General features: G+C 39.1%; 3 protein-coding genes across 3 annotated transcripts in view; all 3 read left to right on the plus strand.

The window, feature by feature from the left end:
- LOC124315508 (serine/threonine-protein kinase/endoribonuclease IRE1-like) overlaps window positions 1–19,436 on the plus strand; it is a gene marked incomplete at its 3' end in the record, with an annotated part of 50,322 nt that overhangs the window by 18,500 nt on the left and 12,386 nt on the right. The window contains exon 3 of the mRNA XM_046781241.1: window positions 3,086–3,192. Within this exon, the coding sequence (XP_046637197.1) occupies window positions 3,086–3,192 (107 nt within the window). The remainder of the gene's footprint in view (window positions 1–3,085; window positions 3,193–19,436) is intronic.
- LOC124314643 (death-associated protein kinase 1-like) lies at window positions 10,632–13,550 on the plus strand. Its single transcript, XM_046779901.1, has 4 exons — window positions 10,632–10,941; window positions 11,003–11,484; window positions 11,562–11,662; window positions 11,723–13,550. Exons 1-4 carry the CDS (start codon window positions 10,730–10,732, stop codon window positions 13,367–13,369), a joined length of 2,442 nt encoding a protein of 813 aa, XP_046635857.1. The 5' UTR covers window positions 10,632–10,729; the 3' UTR covers window positions 13,370–13,550.
- LOC124318087 (serine/threonine-protein kinase Chk1-like) lies at window positions 13,773–15,016 on the plus strand. Its single transcript, XM_046782809.1, has 2 exons — window positions 13,773–14,367; window positions 14,435–15,016. Exons 1-2 carry the CDS (start codon window positions 14,150–14,152, stop codon window positions 14,652–14,654), a joined length of 438 nt encoding a protein of 145 aa, XP_046638765.1. The 5' UTR covers window positions 13,773–14,149; the 3' UTR covers window positions 14,655–15,016.

The following is a 19,436-nucleotide window of genomic DNA, read 5'->3' on the forward strand; positions in this document are numbered from 1 at the left end:
GTTTGGATACAACGCTCTAATCTACGTTTGCGCCAGTTACAAACAAGAGAATTTAAAAGAAATAATTAAACTTTTGATTCAACATGGAATTGACGTTAATTGCAGAGACCAGGATGGACTTAATGCTCTCAATATGTTATGCATGTATCACGAAAAGGAAGATTTAATTGAAATTATTCGATATTTGATCGAAAATGGAATTGAAGTTCACTGCGAGAAAGAATCTGCGGGCGAATCTGCAATCATGTCATTGTGCCAGTATTCTAAAATAGGAAATTTTATTGAAGTAATCGAGTTTTTGATTCAACAGGGAATCGATGTTAATTGCAAGGACAGACACGGACAGAACGCTCTTTTTTCCTTGTGTAATAGATTTGAAGAAAAGGAAAATTTGGTTGAAATCATTCATTTGTTGATCAAGCATGGAATCGATGTCAATTGCCAAGACAACCACGGAAATGATGTCCTTACACGTTTCTTTTCTCTTTTACCCAAAAATTTAAATGAGATAATTCGACTTTTCATCGAACACGGATATGACCCCAAGGCCCACAGGATCCCAAATATTATCACATCCTTTGAATTTCTTCCTCAAGCACGTCTTCAAGATCAAAATCTAGTTGAAATTGTACAACTTTTGGTTGAACACGGTTGTGAAGTCCATAATTTAAAAGGCTCGAAAGGATGTAATGCCATTCAGACGATGTTTCGTTTTTATAAAAAAGGAAACATAATTGGAATAATTCGACTTTTAATTCAACGCGGAATTGATGTCAATTGGAAGAACAATTCGGGACAAAATGCCCTTTACCATTTGTTTCGATATTATAAAGAAGAAAATATTGTTGAAATAGTTCAACTTCTAATTGAAAAAGGAATAGAAGTGAATTACCAAGACCTTTGGAAGAATAATGCCTTGCATTATTTATGCACATTTTATCAAGAAGACAAATTAATTGACTTAATACGACTTTTGATTCGACACGGAATCGATGTAAACTGCAAAGGTTTGTTTGGAAGAAGAGCCCTTTATATCTTGTGCAAACACTACCACAAAGAAAATTTAGTTGACATTGTTCAAATTTTTCTTCAGCATGAAATTGAAGTCACTAGTGAAGACGACTGGGAAGGAAAAAATTATTTTTTTGGCTTCCGGTCTTATTATAGAGAGAGCGATTACAGCGACTTAAAAAAATGCATGCATTCCTTGTGCCAAAGTGATCAAAAACAATATTTAAATGATATTATTCGACTTCATATTGAATGTTGTTGCGATGTGACGCCATATACGTTAACTTACATCGCATATAATAAGACAAAAGAAAAACGACATGAAATTCTGCAATGTATTGTAGAGAGAAGCACTACGGAAAGCACAAAAAAATATTGGATCCAAAGTATGACAGAAGGATATCGTTTTTAACATGTTTTTTTTTTTACTGTTCTGACTTTATAAAATCCCGCCAAAATCATTTGTCATATTAGTTAGCCTTACCCACTCTATGAATCGTTTAATATAAAAGAGGAGCTGATTTCTCTTGATTAATTTTTTTGTTAACCAAATTGACTATTAATAAAGCTGAAACCATATTGTTTCTAACTGTAACACCAAAACCATATTGATCTACTGCAGATTCGATGTTCTCCTCTGATTGGTGGAAATTGATCTGACTCTTTCTACAGGTCTTGACTCATCGTTCTCTTAACGAAAATTGGGACTTTTCTAGTTGCTTCGGCAATGCATTAGGCCCTATGCATCGCTCTTTCCACTAGTCATGGGAATACTTGAAAAATCAACGATGTTCGGAACCCAATCCTGAATACCCCATCAAACTACATGTATTTCCGAAATTTTTAATCAGATTTTAAGTATAAAAAGAAAAGCGTACGTAAATAATAAAATAACAAAAAATGTTATTGACTCGACATTAAATATCCCTCTGATCTCCTGCAAGTGACATAAGTAAAAGTGAACTGAGGATTTATCTTGACAAATTTTATCAGCTGTTTTACCTTGATAAAATCGCCAAGGTAACCAATACAAAATGATAAAGCTGCGATCTGAACGACAACGCCCCATACCCAAATTCCTTGATACGAATTACTCAGTTAACTCATTTAGCTTGTGAAAATCGATGAGTACACATACAGTTTACCGCAATTTACGAAAACTTAACAAATAATTAAATTTCAGAAATATCGCATTGAATGGAAATGTCGGACGAAGTGAGGAATTTGGATCTCGACAACAAGTTGGGTGAAGGGCGTTATGGTATCGTATGCAAAGGTATATGGCGTGAAAAATCGGTGGCCGTCAAGCGAATTCAGTTAATTCATATCGCAAGCAACACACATGGGGAAGAAGCGTTGCAGGGACTTGACCACTCGAATGTAATCAAATTGTTTCACGCCGAGAGTGACGCAAATTTCAGGTAAAAAAAGACAAAATAAATTTGAAAAAAATGAGTGAAAAATGCCTTTGGTTGATTATTTACAGATATTTTATCTTGAATTGTGCAACGCTTCTTTGGAAAAATTATTTCTGAAAGACGGGCACAAGAATAAATACCGTGGGCCGATGCCCCCACCGTTAACGGTCCTTTATCAATTAGCTGTCGGACTGGAGTATATTCACAAAATGGGACTGGTGCATCGTGACCTCAAACCTGAAAACGTCCTCATCTGGGAAGATCCAAAAAAGGGAGACGTTTTATTGAAATGGGCTGATTTTGGACTGTGTAAACCAGTGAATGAGCGAGGGTCTTACTCTATGAGTGGAGTCAGAGGTACTTTTGACTGGTTAGCACCTGAAATTCTGAACTTATTTTATGACGAAGAATTGAGCCAGTCTGAAAGTGAAACAACATCAACAGTTAAACGAGGAACTATCCAAAGTGATGTGTTTTCAGAAGGCCTCGTCTTCGGCTACTTTTTGTTAGGTGGCCGTCATCCTTTCGGTTTGCGTCATCAAATTCACACCCACATACTTGATAATAAACCAGTTAATCTGGATAGTAAGTTTTTTCAAATTGAAATAGAATTTTAAAATATGACGAAATAAAATCAAATTGCTTCAACTAAACAGAAATACAATCACAATGTGCTCGTGACCTAATCCTGAAAATGCTTAAGGAAAATACCGCGGATAGAATAACATCGTCAGAAGTTGCAGAACTCCTCAAACAAGTTAAAGTAAACCCTTTAACTATTACTATTTAGGAAACAACAAAAAAGTTATTCATATTCTTTTTAGAGTCAACTTGAAACCCCGTTTTTCAAAGAAAATTTGATTGAATTAATTCAACTTTTAATTCAACAAGGAATAGATGTCAATTGGAAGACCAGCGGCGGATGGAATGCTCTCCTTTTATTGTGTCGATATTCCCAAACAAAAAATTTGATTGAAATAATTCAACTTTTGATTGAGTACGCAATCGACGTCAATTGCAAGAATGACAACGGATGGAACGCTCTCACTTTATTGTGTCAGAATTATAGCGAAGAAAATTTAATGGAAATAATTCAACTATTAATTGAAAACGGAATCGAAGTCAATTCCACGACTAAGAGCGGATCGAATGCTCTTACTTTATTATGCGAATTTTATGAAAAAGAAAATTTGATTGAATTAATTCGACTCTTGATTCGACACGGAATAGAAGTCAATTGCAGTACCAGTGGTGGATGGAATGCCATCACTTTATTAAGCAAATTTTATCAAAAGGCAAATTTAATTGAAATTATTCGACTGATGATGCAAAGTGGGTGCAATGTGGATCCAGAAACACAGTCGGTGTTCTAATTTCTCTAAAGGAAAAACGATAGTCGACCAAAACAAATAAAGAGCTTTTCAACATCGTCGTCAACAGAAAGTTTCAGTTATTTTTCATAAAAATATCGTTGCGTTAGTCGAGAAAGAAGACGCAAGCCATCGCAATTCAGTTCCCTGTTGTCCGCGTCAAAATACGTTTTAGCACTTCAAAAATCACTTCTTTCACCTTAAAAATTAAAAAGAGTCAAAGAGGTAACGTACGGTAGCATCCTTTTTCACCAATACGTTTGCCAAAAAATAAAAAAAAGGTATACTAATCGGACTGTAAAAAAATCGATTGCCTAAATCAAACGAAAAATTCTGTAGGCATCGACAGTACCGGCGATCGGCCCATGCTGAAAGAAACGAAAGGCTATAAGAATTTCAGGTCGACGATTAATTGATCTTAAGCTCATAATCTAGTCGTTCCATCAGTTCGGTCATTGGGTTATTACGGTGTAGATAACAGTGTTTCCTTATCTCTTGTGTCCATATCATAAAACTATCCAAACAGTTTATGAAAAACAAACACACATGACTTCTAAAAGCGACAGGGGATAGACTCCATCAAGAAACTTGAAATGAAAGATGACTTACCTCAAACCCAACATTGCTGTGATGCTTATTTGACGGCTATGTAGTTCACACCATGAAGAATCCTTCAACAATGGTATTTCAGAACACACTTTCTGCTAACTTGATGAAGAGACAAGAACTGATGAGATTCTGAAGCACGCAGTGCCTTATTAAGCCATAGAATAGAAACACACTTTAGGTTATTTCACATTTTTGTTATATTCGACAACTACTAGAGAATACCTTTCATTTCAACCCAGGTCCTCACCCCAGATCCTCATGTCTGATGTTAACGGTGATTAGCTGCACTAGCAGATCCTGTTTGCAAATTTTGAGATTTAAAAACTGAAAAAGAAATTTGATGTCTAACATTTTACTTACCATTCTGTCAAATGAATTTGTCATTGCTTATTTGTTCACGTTTTTGCAGCATGGTGGGCTTTTAGGACGACTCGCCAAACCAGATATAGACATGCTAACTTTATCAAAGATCAAACTGTCCAGTAGCGTTACATTGGCCTACTTGACATTTCTCATTGAATTATACATTACGAAAGACTTGACAATCGTGATTTTTTAATTAATTAAACAAATATCCAGTCTCGTCTCACAGATTGAATTGAATTTTCGTTCAGATGTTTTGCTGTCTGAACTTGATAGCCATCTGGCGGTCGTAAATAGAGAACCACATCGAACGCCATCTGTCGAGAATTCAAACCAACAGATCCGATAAAATAAAAACGGAAGAATTGTTGGGCGGCGGTTAAAGAATGCGCGTATTTAATTTATTAATAAATATTCATTTATTTGACTGTCTACTACTTATTATTAACTAAGGCCACGCGTTGTCATAAAACGGCCAGATAATCAGCAAGTCCTCATAAAAAAAGCCAGAAACGGCAACAACAACAACCGAAGAAACCCGGCGAGTCGATATTTGTGACCTTTAGCGCGCCACAAAAAGTTATTATACGCAATTTTCAAGAGGAGGGGTGGGGGGGACCCATCACCATCACTCTTTTCGAGTGGGTAGGAGGAGGAGGGATCCCAACCAGATCCGGTACGTAATGTACTATCTTATCCGTGAATATTTCCCGCGGGACTTTGAAGAGCTCCCCCCCCTTTCTCTATTGAGTAGCAGCAGCAGTGCAAATCACCAACATCTATCAGGATACATCTAGGATCGACTGGGTTGATAGCAAACCCGTCCATCACCCCGACTCACACACACACAAAAGAGCCAAAAAGTTGTCTATATTTTTTTACTGCCACTATAAAAATCAAATAATTTGATGCTTATGGCAAATTGAATGGCCAAGAAAATACACAACAACGCCCTGGAAACTTTCCAGCTGTTTTAAAATAATTTTCAAAATTTCGCGCGCCAGAAAATCAAAATTCAATTTTGGATCAAAATGGGTTTTATTTTGGGGAATCGATAAATTCGTCAATTGGATCAAAGGTTATCATCATGGCAGCCTTATAAAAAAAAGGAAAAGAGAAACGCCAAAAAATTCGAAACGATCGAGAAGGCGTAACGTAAAGGATATCCGCCGTGAACAACAAGCGTGAGTGAATCCGCAAAACTGATATAATAATAATAATACGTAACAAGGCTTCTCTCTCTCTCTATCTCCCATTTTTCTGACATAGTCGTCGGAGATGGAAAAAAAATTCTGTTGTTGTTGTTGTGATTGTATCATTGAAAATGCGTGTGGGAGAAAAGATAAACAAAACGGACCCCTCCAAAAAAGGGAAAGGAGGGGAATGCAAATCAAAAAAATAAAAAAAAGTTTCTAGGAAAAAATAAAATAAAATCTTTTTTTCTTTTATATTAAAAAGACGCAACGTAATATTGACTCACGTTTGTTGAGATTGCACGAAAAATGCGCCTGGGGGCCCAACAAATAAATACACGAGTCTAGCACAGAGAAAGATGCCATAGAGCACCAAGAAACAAAAAAATTTCGGTCAGTAGCGACCCCCCGAGGGCCCACCATATCTTTTTGTATATTTTTAAATAGAAAATTAGATTCCATGTCGAATGGAGCACAGCAGCCAGCGCGCACAAGTCGCCCCCAAAAATGGGGGGGAAATAATACTAAAAACACACAAACTTTTCGTTCGTTCTTTTCTTTCTTAGCATTTTCCTTGTTGATTTAGTCGGAGGGGATTTTTTCTTATTTTTCATGGAAGGATCTTACCCGAGTCATTGGAATACTGATTTATATCAATGGGCGCCTCAAGCGCTATAAACAAGACCTCTTCTTATATTTTGTTTCCTACCCGGTGCTGGTGCTCTGACGTCGTTTCTCTCAGCTGGATGATCCAACAATCTCCTGGCATGGCCGTTTCGAAAATGTCGTGGTGGAATAACACATTCCTACGTATAGTCGTAGCAGTCTAAAGGTTGTGTGTGTACCGCCCTACGTGTCCTATACAATTTTATTTCGTTATATTCAACTGCTGATGCGCGCAACCGGTTAAACTTCAAAAACGAGACTGTTTATTGCGACTATATAAGAACAAATTTCAGGGTCCCGTTTTCTTGAAAATTACACGAAATTCCAGACGAAATTCTTAAAAAGGACATTTTTAACCAAAAGGAGCCCAGCTAGCTTTATCCTAATTCATTTTGATTTTTAATAGCAAAAAAAAAGAGCCAGCGGGTAAATTATATCGATCGTGTGGCATAGACAACACACACGTCAGCCATTGTTATGTGTACTACCCACCCAGAAGGCTATAACATGGAACGAAAAAGAGTCTGGTTTTTTTCTTTGAACTAATCATTATTATTCACGATGATTAATGAGTCTACATGTGAACAATGTGTTGTTGGAGCTGTTGGCTGGACACAAAAGAGATTTCTCGGTACTTTTTTTGAAATTTCAACCCAATCCCGAGCTGTACAATAACATGGACAAAATATTCAAACGACTTTTCCCATATGTTCCCAAAATGTGAAGAAGAATATTTTTTTAAAAAACAACGGGGGGTTTTAAGGTCGATACTATCCCCCCCCCCCCCACATCCAGGAAAAAGAAAAAACAAAATGTGAAATGTCCTTATAAAGAAGAAGATGCGTCTGTGGTGATTTTCAATGCGACATGGACACGGAATCCTATTGGATTAAATAACACAAAAGAGCTCAAACCAAAATTTTTAACAAGTTGGTGTGTATAGAAAATGATTCGAGTTGGCAACCGGCCAATAATCGGCCACAGTTGGCTGATGCAAATGAGAGAGAAAATCCAAAAGGCAGCAGCAGCCAGCCAAAACTTTGTTGAAGAATATAACTATTAAGCTACTATTATAGGCGAGGCGATTTTCAACGGCAGACACTTGCTAAACGATGACGCCCATCTTTTTCAAATATGGCGCGCAAGAATTGGTTATTTTGGCGATTTTTTTCTTCGACAATTTCGTTTTCCAGCTGAACGCCACGGCGTCCGATTGCCGGACGGTGGAAAACGGATCCATTTCGGCCGTTTGGTTATTCGACTGGGTGTGAGTGTCGAGAAAGGCCGTCGTGAGATCCGTGACGGGCAGTTGCAGGAAGCAGAAGAGTTTCTCCGTCTCCGATCGGACGTTGACGGCCAAATCTTCGAATTTCAGCAGCAGGTAATCCCGGCCGGCCGTGAAATGCTTTTCCAGCAAGTCGAGATCTTCTTCGATGCGGCCACAGAGTCGGGCCGGTTCCCGGCGATTCCGATTGGCCATGCACCATTTTAGTTTGGCCCTGGAGGCCATGGTGCCGCGGACCAGGTAGACGATTTTCCAACATCAGTCCGTCATGGGATGGCCGGCAAGAGCCGACGACGAATTGGTGGTGAAGGAGACGAGATCTTTGACCGACAACTCGACGACTTTGATCAAATTGACGGGAAAAGAAGCGCAGAGCTGGGCCAGCATTTGCGGTTGGTGGCACAAGGACGGGAGCTCGTGATATCGGCACTCTTTCCAGATCCGCCGGTTGAGTTTCACGTGATTGGTCCCGTTGATGAACCGGATGTAGTCGTCGGGAAAGTGGCAGCGGAACAGGAACGGGACGTGTTTGGCCATGGGCTCGAACGAATAGAAAACGCCGGGCGAACTGGCGATGAGTTGGCCCAGGAACGACGATCCCGATCGCCACGTCGACACGATCAAAATCCGCTTGGTGCTGGATGTTGACTCGGTTGTTGTGGTCGTGACTGCCGCCACCACCTCCGCAACTCCTATCGATAACCAAACGCAAAATGAATGAAGGAATTCAAGACTATTTGTGTTGGCTATTTGCTACCTGTTGGTTGCTGCTGTTGCTGCTGCTGCTCCTGGTGTCCATCTAAAGTGGCCATTCGGATGATGGCTTGTTGGAAGAACAGAAAGATGAGGAAAACGAGGCCAACCAGGTACTTTGTGACGAGAGACGCCATCGACGCCATGGCTTATACGATCTTCAATTGCCCACCTAGTGCTGCGCAGCGCCAAGTCTGGTGGTGGTGAACGGCAAGCGCTACATTGGCCGACACCGTGAGCGGCTCTGCTATAGCTCACAAGTCGCAACTGCCGCCAATAACTAACCTAACAAATCTTGGCCACGATCGTCGTTGAGAAAGTCGCAACACTGGTACAACAATGCCATTCCCGCCCACCTCCTCCCACAAATAAAAAGCAGCGCAGAATTGAAAACAAGCAGATGCAAAAAAAATTAAAACGGACAATGAGCTCAATGACTGGCCAAGCCCTTGGCTCTGTGCAGGAACCGGTTCTGATTTGCATTCGCCGACAAAACAAATTGTTAAGGGCATTGCTGCGCTTTTCTTGGCGAGAGACAATAAGATCCATCGGCGGCGAGGAATGTGCAATGTCAAATGAACTTCAACGCAGTGTCTTACCGGATAACAAGATACAAACGTAAATCAACAACTTTTTGAAAAGATGAAACGCGCCGCATTCAAAGTAAGTAAGCGAATTTTATTCAAGAAACGACCGACTGACATATAACCGTTTGGTTAATTTAAATTTTACACAGGTTTTAGTTCCTGTCCTACTGACTCAATTAGCTGTACGTGGCAGTCGTCGGGCTCGATGCCGACAATTTGGCGAAAGAATACGGCGCGAAAATTCAAAAAGATAACAACAGAAACTCAATGAGTGCCTTTGGAAGTGGTCAGACAGAGGAGTTTGACGAACTTAACCCCAACGGACGCTACAGTGAATTCTGGCCAATGAGATGGCCCAACAAGCCAAATCAACCGAAATCAAATCACAAAAGAGCAAATCACAAATCTAAGCCACATTTTCCTATTCCAGCTCACAGTTATTTCGCTCCGATTATTTACAACCATGCATCAGCATTCAAGCCTTATGTTCCACTTTACGTTCCTAAGAAGACTCCCAGTTACGACCGTCCTACTTCTGTCTCTCCTACAGCTTACTACACCGAATCACTGATTTACGGTTACACAACGCCATCTTATCCATCACCGACTTTTTCACCTTCGCTTTACTTTCCTCCGGAGAACATGGATTCCACCATCGACCCATCATCACGGCCTCAATACCCGTCGATATTCTACAATGATTTAAAAAAAGAGCCGGAATCATCACAGAATAATGTCGGCGCAGAATTTGTTAATGAAGATAACGATTTTCCCAAGTTTGACGATTTCTTAAAACAGAGTTTGAGTTTTCAGCATTTCAGACCTTGATCAAGTTTGAGCGAGATTTCAGGTAAAATTCTGTGTTAATCAATAAGATAGTTTATAGTTATACTTATACATCGCTGACCAATCGTAATGTCGTTAATAATCGAACGGCAGGTCTATTCTACTACAACGAAAATGTACAATAACAAAATCAAAATAAATATTACCCCGTGTTGACCCTTAAAATAACCATGCAAAACATTTAAAAAAAAGAAAGAAAAAGAATAAAAGTAGCCGTACATGTTGTTATTATCGGTAAATCTGGAATACCGTTAAAGGCAATATGAGCATCAGTGCCCGATCCTGATATCTACATCCACCATACTGATGCTATGTATAAGGGCCTATAAGTAGAATTACGCCAGCAAAATCTCATCTACACCCCCAGCTTTTTCTCTTTTTAGCGCCTCCCATGCCTGTGTGGATGTGCTGCAAAGACCGGGCAGCAAGGGTCTATTTCTCTGATAACATTGCCAAGACAACAAACCCAACAAGATAAAATTGCCATCCAGGACTAGGTTTATCAATTTGATTATAGTCGTCAAGGGCAAATAATTCAAAAGGCTGTTGCATTCCTAACAAAGAAGACCACATCTTTTTTTGTGTGTGAAGGAAAAGTTAATTATTTGTGCTGTTTCAGAAAGTCAGTATGTCGAAAATGTCGCTGATTTTCAATCCCCACAATAAATTAGGGGAGGGAAGTTATGGTTTCGTTGTCAAAGGATACTGGGGTGGAACAACAGTGGCCATCAAGCGAATTCAACTACATCAGTGCTGCAAACAAGAAGAAGATGCCATGAAAAAACTCGATCATCCAAACGTCGTTAAGTTTTTTCACGCCGAGAGTGACGAGAATTTCAGGTAAGATACGTCATCTAAGCAGATCAATGAGCTGATGAGGTAACAAAACAACTATTTCTAGATATTACTGTCTTGAATTGTGTGATGGCACGTTGGACCAAATGTTATCTAAAGACAACGACCCAGAAACATACTTGAAGGCCCACCCAATGCTCATACAATTGCGTAACATTTACCAATTAGCTAATGGCCTGGAATACATTCACAAACAGGGACTGATCCACCGTGATCTCAAGCCGGAAAACGTTCTAATTAAAGAAACTCTGATGAAATGGGCTGATTTCGGACTGAGTAAACAAGTGAATGAAAGAGGAACTTGTTCTATGAGTGGAATCAAAGGAACAGAGAAATGGTTAGCCCCAGAGATATTGAAACTACTCGAAGACAAGGGAGATAAAATAACGCAAAGGGGAACAATCCAAAGCGATGTGTTTGCAGAAGGCCTTGTCTTTGGATATTATCTTTCAAATGGTCTTCATCCGTTCGGTTCTCGTCACAAAATTCAATCTAACATACTTAAAAACAAACTAATTAATCTGGATAGTAAGTACTACACTGTTTATCAAATATAAACCAAGAGGGAGTTTCATTAAAACTTATTTTTCGTTTGACTGGAACAGAATGTCAACCGTGTGCGTATGACATAATCAAGAGAATGATCAAAGAAAAGCCGGAAGATCGAATCAATTCGTCAGATGTCGTTGAACTACTCTCTGAAAAGGTAAAAACTAAAGTAAAAACTAAATAAATAAATAACAAAATATGTTCATATATTTTCAAGATTGTGAGGCAACTGCAGTTTTTGAAAATATGTTCGAGTGATACCTATCCTGGTTTGCAGGATGTTGAATCCTTACTGGAAAAGGGTGTAGATGTCAACTTTGTCAAGTGTCCACAAGGATGGACTCCACTTCTAATGTTGGCAGAAAAAAAAAAGGATGGCGATAACAATTTATTTGAAATAGTGCGACACTTCCTTAAGAATGGCGTCAACCTTAGCCACACTTTGTTCCAATCTAGATTAAATGTCTTGCATTTATTCTGTCAGAAGTATCAAGAGGACAATTTAATTGAAATCATTCAACTTTTAATTCAACATGGGATCGACGTCAATTGCAAGAACAACGATAGATCGAATGCTCTTCTTATCTTATGTCGTCATTATCAAAAGGAAAATTTAATTGAAATCATTCAACTTTTAATTCAACACGGAATCGACGTCAATTGCAAAACCAACGCCGGATCGAATGCAGTCACTTTATTAAGTGAATTTTATCAAAAAGAAAATTTAATTGAAATCATTCAACTTTTAATTCAACACGGAATCGACGTCAATGGCAAGGACAGACACGGACGGAACGCTCTTTTTCCCTTGTATCATGGTAGATTTTACCAAAAGGAAAATTTGGTTGAAATCATTCATTTTTTGATCAAGCATGGAATCGATGTCAATTGCCAAGACAACCACGGAAATGATGTCCTTACATGTTTCTTTTCTTTTTTACCCAAAAATTTAAATGAGATAACTCGACTTTTTATCGAACACGGATATGACCCCAAGGCCCACAGTATCCCAAATATTTTCACATCCTTTGAATTACCTCAAGCACGCCATCAAGATCACAATCTAATTGAAATTGTACAACTTTTGGTTGAACACGGTTGTGAAGTCCATAATTTAAAAGGCTCGTCAGGATGTAATGCCTTTCAGACGATTTTTCGTTTTTATCAAAAAGGAAACATAATTGGAATAATTCGACTTTTAATTCAACGCGGGATCGATGTCAATTGGAAGAACAATTGGGGACACAATGCCCTTTACCATTTGTTTCGATATTATAAAGAAGAAAATATTGTTGAAATAGTTCAACTTCTGATTCAACAAGGAATACAAGTGAATTACAAAGACCGAAACATGAATAATGCTTTACATTATTTATGCACATTTTATCAAGAAGACAATTTAATTGACTTAATACGACTTTTGATTCGACACGGAATCGATGTCAATTGCAAAGGTTTGTTTGGAAGAAGAGCCCTTTATATCTTGTGCAAACACTACCACAAAGAAAATTTAGTTGATATTGTTCAAATTTTTCTTCAGCATGAAATTGAAGTCAATAGTGAAGACGACTGGGAAAGAAATGAGGCATTTAATTGCTTGGGGCATCATAGTAAGAGAAATTACATCAGAGACTTCAAAAATTGCATGCATTCCTTGTGCCAAAGTGATCAAAAAGAACATTTAAATGAAATTATTCGGCCACATATTGAATGTTGTTGCGATGTGACGCCATATACGTTAACGTTAACTTACATCGCATACAAAGAGGGAAAAGTAAAACGACACGAAAATCTGAAATGCAACACAAATTATCGTAGCATTAAAAAAAATTGGATCCAAATTATGACACAAGGATATTATTAACGTATGATTATTAACGTTTTTTTTTACTGTTCTGAGTTCTCCCCAAATCATTTGTATCACTTTAATGTATGTTAATTAGCCTTACCCACTCCATTAACCGTTAATATAAAAGAGAAGCTGATTTATTTTAATATAATTTTGTGTTTTGCAAAGTGAATAATAAAGCTGAAACCAAAATGAATCTACTGTAACACCAAAATCATATTGATCTACTGCAGATTCCCTCGATGTTCTGCTCTGATTGCTGGAAATTGATCTGACCCTTTCCACAGATCATGACCCACCTCTTAACAAAAATTGGGACTTTTCTATTTTGCTAGTTGCTTCGGCAATGCATTTTCTATATTTAAACTAGTCACGGGAATACTGGCAAAATCAAATATGTTCGGAACCCCATCCTAATTTCAGCTACCCCATCAAACTACCTGTTTTTAGGAAATATTTAATCAGATTTTAAATTAAAACAATGAAAGCGTACGTATTTGTAAATAATAAAATAACAAGACATTTTATTGGCTCCATTAAAAATCCCTCTGATCTCCTGCAAGTGACTGAGGATTTATCTTGACAAATTTTATCAGCTGTTTTACCTTGATAAAATCGCCAAGGTAACCAATACAAAATGATAAAGCTGTGATCTGCATGACAACACTCACACCAATATTCCTTGATACGAATTACTCTGTCAACTCATTTAGCTGGTGAAAATCGAAGAGCACACATTCAATTTACGAAACCTTAACAAAGAAATACATTTCAGAAATATCGGATTGATTGGAAATGTCAGAAGAAGTGAGGAATTTGGATCTCGACAACAAGTTGGGTGAAGGACGCTATGGTATCGTATGTAAAGGTATATGGCGTGAAAAATCGGTGGCCGTCAAGCGAATTCAATTAATTCATATCGCAAGCAACACACAAGGAGAAGAAGCGTTGCAGGGACTTGATCACTCGAATGTAATCAAATTGTTTCACGCCGAGAGTGACGCAAATTTCAGGTAAAAAAAGACAAAACAAATTTGAAAAAAAAATGAGTGAAAAATGCCTTTGATTGACTATTTACAGATATTATTATCTTGAATTGTGCAACGCTTCTTTGGAAAAATTATTTTTGAAAGACGGGCACAAGAATAAATACCGTGGGCCGATGCCCCCATCGCTAACGGCCCTTTATCAATTAGCTGTCGGACTGGAATATATTCACAAAATGGGACTGGTGCATCGCGACCTCAAACCTGAAAACGTCCTCATCTGGCAAGATCCCAAAAAGGAAACGTTTTATTGAAATGGGCTGATTTTGGACTGTGTAAACCAGTGAATGAGCGAGGGTCTTACTCTATGAGCGGAGTCAGAGGTACCTTTGACTGGTTAGCACCTGAAATTCTGAACTTATTTTGTGACGACGAATTGAGCCAGTCTGAAAGTGAAACAACATCAACAGTTAAACGAGGCACCATCCAAAGTGATGTGTTTTCAGAAGGCCTCGTCTTCGGCTACTTCCTACTAGATGGCCGTCATCCTTTCGGTTTGCGTCATCAAATTCATACCCACATACTTGAATATAAACCAGTTAATCTGGATAGTAAGTTTTTTTTTCAAATTGAAATAACCTTTAAAATATGACGAAATAAAATCAAATTGCTTCAACTAAACAGAAATACAATCACAATGTGCTCGTGACCTTATCCAGAAAATGCTTAAGGAAAATATCGCGGATAGAATAACATCGTCAGAAGTTGCAGAATTTCTCAAACAAATTAAAGTAAAGCCTTTAAATATTATTGTTTAGGTAATAACCAATTAAATTTATTTCCATTTCAGAGTCAATTTGAAACTCAGTTGTTCGCCTTATGTTCGCGTGATAGCTATCCAAGTTTGGAAGAAGTAACGAATTTTCTACAAGAAGGTATGGATTTCAATTGCACAATCGAAGAAGGAATGTCACCCCTCCATTATTTGGCAAAAAGAAAATACAACGGACAAAATAATTTACTGGAAATACTTCAACTTTTGATTCAACACGGAATCAAAATCAATTCCACGACCACCGGCGGATGGAATGTTCTTCTTTTCTTATGTTGTCATTATCAAAAAGGAAATTTTATTGAAATCATTCGATTTTTAATTCAACACGGAATCGGCATCAATTCCACGACCACCGGCGGATGGAATGCTCTTCTTGTCTTATGTTTTTATTATCAACACGAAAATGTAATTGAAATAATTCAATTTTTAATTCAACACGGAATCAACATTAATTGCAAGAACAACAACGGATGGAATGCTCTTCTTGTCTTATGTCGTTACTATCAAAAGGAAAATTTAATTGAAATCATTCAACTTTTAATTAAACATGGAATCGACTTAAATTGCAAAACCAAAGACGGATGGAATGCCCTAACTTTGTTACGTAGTCGTTATCGACATTTTAATTTAAATGAAATAATTGAATTGTTAATTCAACATAGGATGGACCGTGGACGACAATTATAGTTTGTCGGAGGGATCGTTCCTGTTGACACTTGAAGGCAGAGAAAAAAACCTGAGGTAATCTTTGATCAAGAAAAAATAAAACTCTTCCTCAAGGCATCGAACGGGCACAAAATCCCACACACAAAGCCAAACAAACGGAAAAAACAAAAACAAACAAACAACTACTGTTGTTTAGTTTGCCGTACATCTCTCTCCTTGAGGCATCGTTTTCGCCCTTCCAGCAGTCGACCGACTCGTGCAAAAAATCATGTCAACTAAGAAAAATGTCGGGTTTGGATGGCTGTTCTATCCCATAGAAAATCTTCCTGTCAGATTCCACGGAACTGTTATCGAGACCGCCGCCGAAAATCTAATGACCAAGCAAGTAGTACTAGTACCTATCGCCTAGGCCATCCAACCGAGTCTTAGAGTTCTTGAACGAATCGAGTGATGGAGATCCCCGGTACTGCACGCCTTGCCCGAAACTTGCCAGTCAGTGAGCGATTGGGATACCCCTATAGAGCCCTCCTACGACTAAAATTGTTATGGTTTTTCAAAACTGTATAGATATTCTATTTTTCTCATGCAAATGTTTGGATAAGTGTCCTTTTTCGAGTGGCATTTTGTACACCGACCAAAAAAATAAAGGCTTCTTCAACATTGTCGTCAACAGAAAGATTCATTAATTTTGTCATAAAAATAACGTTGCGTTAGCTAGTTGGCTCTGTGCAGGACCAGTTCTGATTTGCATTCGCCGACAAAACAAATTGTTAAGGGCGTTGCTGCGCTTTTCTTGGCGAGAGACAATAAGATCCATCGTCGGCGAAAAATGTGCAACGTCAAACGCGAATAACCAAACCCAACAATTTTGACAACAACAACAACAAGAACTTTTGAGCGTGACCGTCATCCACCTGGGCGTGAAAACCGGATCGCCCTCCCTAAACTTGGTCACACATTCATTTCCGACTTGCACTTTTCTCAAGGTTGTTTAAGTTCAACCATTTTTGAATTTGATTGCTTATCCACAGCCAAAAAATGTTGTGAGGTGCAAAATTGCCGAGCCGTGCGTTATTTAGTGACCTAAGCTCAGGAATAAACATTGGTCTGTATAGGCTCGATTTATATAATCAACGCCACCAAATAGTCTAAAAGGAAGTTAATAGAGATCAAAGTTGTCCTACCTTTTTTTATTAGCTGCTTGGGAAATACGGCCAGGTATCCATGCAGGCATCCATCATCCAGGCATCCATGCAGGGGCTCCAACCACAGAAAAGTTGAATACGCCAGACGGGATAGTCTGCAAAACGTCAATAGTACAGCACCCACACTTAGATGGACATTGGCAGTTCCTCCCATCAAACGGATTGCTGTAACTTATCTAAATAAAAAGTAAAAAAAAAAAAATGGGTTACGAAAAATAGTTCAGCAGGATCAACAAGTAGTAGGAAAAAGTTTAAGATGAGACAGCGGCTAAACCCTACTTTATAATAAAGGCGGGGGGAGCTGAAAGTCCCCATGAACTAATACACTGCATACGTTTCAAATATCTAGCGGGTCACAGGTTAATAAAGTTACAACAGTCTCTGGATGTATCTATAGACTCGGTCGGTCGGGGTATTATTATTATTCCGTTGCACACTTGCACTTTTATTTTAGTTTTGTGTCTACAACTTGATTCTGCTCTATTCATGTACTAATACCGCGCGGCTAGAACCAAAAAAAGGGACTTGTAGCTATAGACTTGAGAGACTCTTTTGCTCAAGACACATTCAGAATGTGTAGTACGACGTACATGTCGAAAAAGAACTCGTGAAAGAAAAGAAAAGAAGAAGAAAAAGCTTTTTCTTACTTTATTTTTTGTAAAGGGAAAAATAAAAGAAGAGACTTATAAGCTGAAGCAATCGTGAAGCCCCCGAAGGGCTTCGTTTGGGCTTCTTTTGTGAACGGAGAGGAGAGAGGACGGCCCAGCAGTGGGCGCCACACATTCACAGCACGCGGAGCTGAGAGAGAGCCAGTTGGCTCACGTCCGTTCACGAGAGCGGACGTGTTTTGATCAATTTGGGCTTTTTCATTTTTCTCTCTCTGGGGAGTTTCAGTAAAAATAAAAAAATTTCGTCGACTAAAAAAATCACGAAGTTCAGTGCGATTCCCGGAAAATTAATTGAAATTAATTTTGACGACTAGTGCGAGTTTTCGTTCATAGAAAAATGATGTTGATCGATCAGCTTAAAATAAAAGTTACGAGCCGCAGTCGTCAGCTCAAAACAACCATTGAAAGTCGGAAATGACAAGAAGAAGAGCTGATCAGCAGAAGAAGTGCCAGAAAGAAAAACCACAGACGACGGTGATCGGGAAAGCAACAAGGGACAATGCGACAAGGGAAAATGCTGAGGAGAGGCATCCTTTTCCCAATGGATATAAGTCAGTGGCAGTCGTACCGGATAACAAGATACAAACTGTTCCCTTGATGGAACCCTGAATTAAATTTCTCGTGGTCTGACTGTAGGCTGATGGATGAATGAATATTGTATTCAAAGACAACGTGTGGTTTCTGGGAGTGTACACACACAAAATAAGAAGAGAGTGACTCGTAAGGATTGTAAAGAGTCAGACAGACACAATCAGACCCAAATCAGAATGGTAAGTCAGATTATCACGTGGAGGGCTAGAGAATGGCGAATAATCATTAGAGCCAAGCTGGCGACTGTACACAGATCAATAATTTAGTATGGGGCACGAATACAACTTATAACAATTTATACCTGGACAATGTAGGAAGAGGAGACACTAGCAATCAGAAGAGTATATAACTCCGAGGACAATGAAAGAACTTTAAACTAAGAAATGTGTCGTTTCAGGCTCTGACAGGTCCACCACGCTATAGAGCAGGCGAAGAAGTCAGAGGGAAAAGAAGGCCTAAAGAGAGGGAAGACGATAAAGAAAGCGGAAAATGGTTCGGGGTTGCCAGATCAACATTGAACGGATTTCGGCGATCCATCCTCCCCCGAGTCCGTTTTGACGGACGAGATGGATTCCAACAGGCATAATTCTGTAATCCCGCGGCGGAAGATTCCCGTTGGGAGTTGAACGTCAACGGCTCGGACACATCCATCTGCGCCTGGGTAGACCTTTGCGACGTGGCCGATGCTCCATTCACCACGTCCAAATCCCTTGTTGACTTCGAGAACGATGTCGCCCACCTCCAGGTTCGGTCGTTTCACCTTCCACTTCTTTCGGGATGCCAACGACTGCAGATACACCGTTTTCCACATATCCCAGAAGAGATTCAGAACTCTTTGAAGATAGCGATAGTGTTCTCGCGGGGAGGCGTCATCAAATGATCCAGCTGGTGGATATGCAGTTGGCGGCCGATTTAGAAAATCGTTCGGCGTTAACGGGCGGAAATCCGCTGGATCGGAACTGGCATAAGTCAACGGTCGGGTATTCAGCAGTCCGGCTACTTCATACAATAACGTTCTGAGCAAATCTTCAGTCGGGTGACGGGAGCTGTTCTTTTCTTGCTCCAAGGCGTTGTATAACGCCTTCTTGGTGGAACGGACCAGCGATTCGTGGGCGCCTCCAAAATGAGGTG

The sequence above is a fragment of the Daphnia pulicaria genome, chromosome 1 (assembly GCF_021234035.1).
Source record: "Daphnia pulicaria isolate SC F1-1A chromosome 1, SC_F0-13Bv2, whole genome shotgun sequence".
NCBI lineage: Eukaryota > Metazoa > Arthropoda > Branchiopoda > Diplostraca > Daphniidae > Daphnia > Daphnia pulicaria.

What these genes read in the sequence shown, in the direction of transcription:
- LOC124314643 (XM_046779901.1), top strand. Translation starts at nt 10,730, where the DNA reads ATGTCGAAAATGTCGCTGATTTTCAATCCCCACAATAAATTAGGGGAG. An exon ending in GAGAGTGACGAGAATTTCAG is followed by an intron (nt 10,942 to 11,002) that starts GTAAGATACGTC and finishes AACTATTTCTAG; the next exon opens with ATATTACTGTCTTGAATTGT. An exon ending in CAAACTAATTAATCTGGATA is followed by an intron (nt 11,485 to 11,561) that starts GTAAGTACTACA and finishes TGACTGGAACAG; the next exon opens with AATGTCAACCGTGTGCGTAT.
- LOC124318087 (XM_046782809.1), top strand. Translation starts at nt 14,150, where the DNA reads ATGTCAGAAGAAGTGAGGAATTTGGATCTCGACAACAAGTTGGGTGAA. An exon ending in GAGAGTGACGCAAATTTCAG is followed by an intron (nt 14,368 to 14,434) that starts GTAAAAAAAGAC and finishes GACTATTTACAG; the next exon opens with ATATTATTATCTTGAATTGT.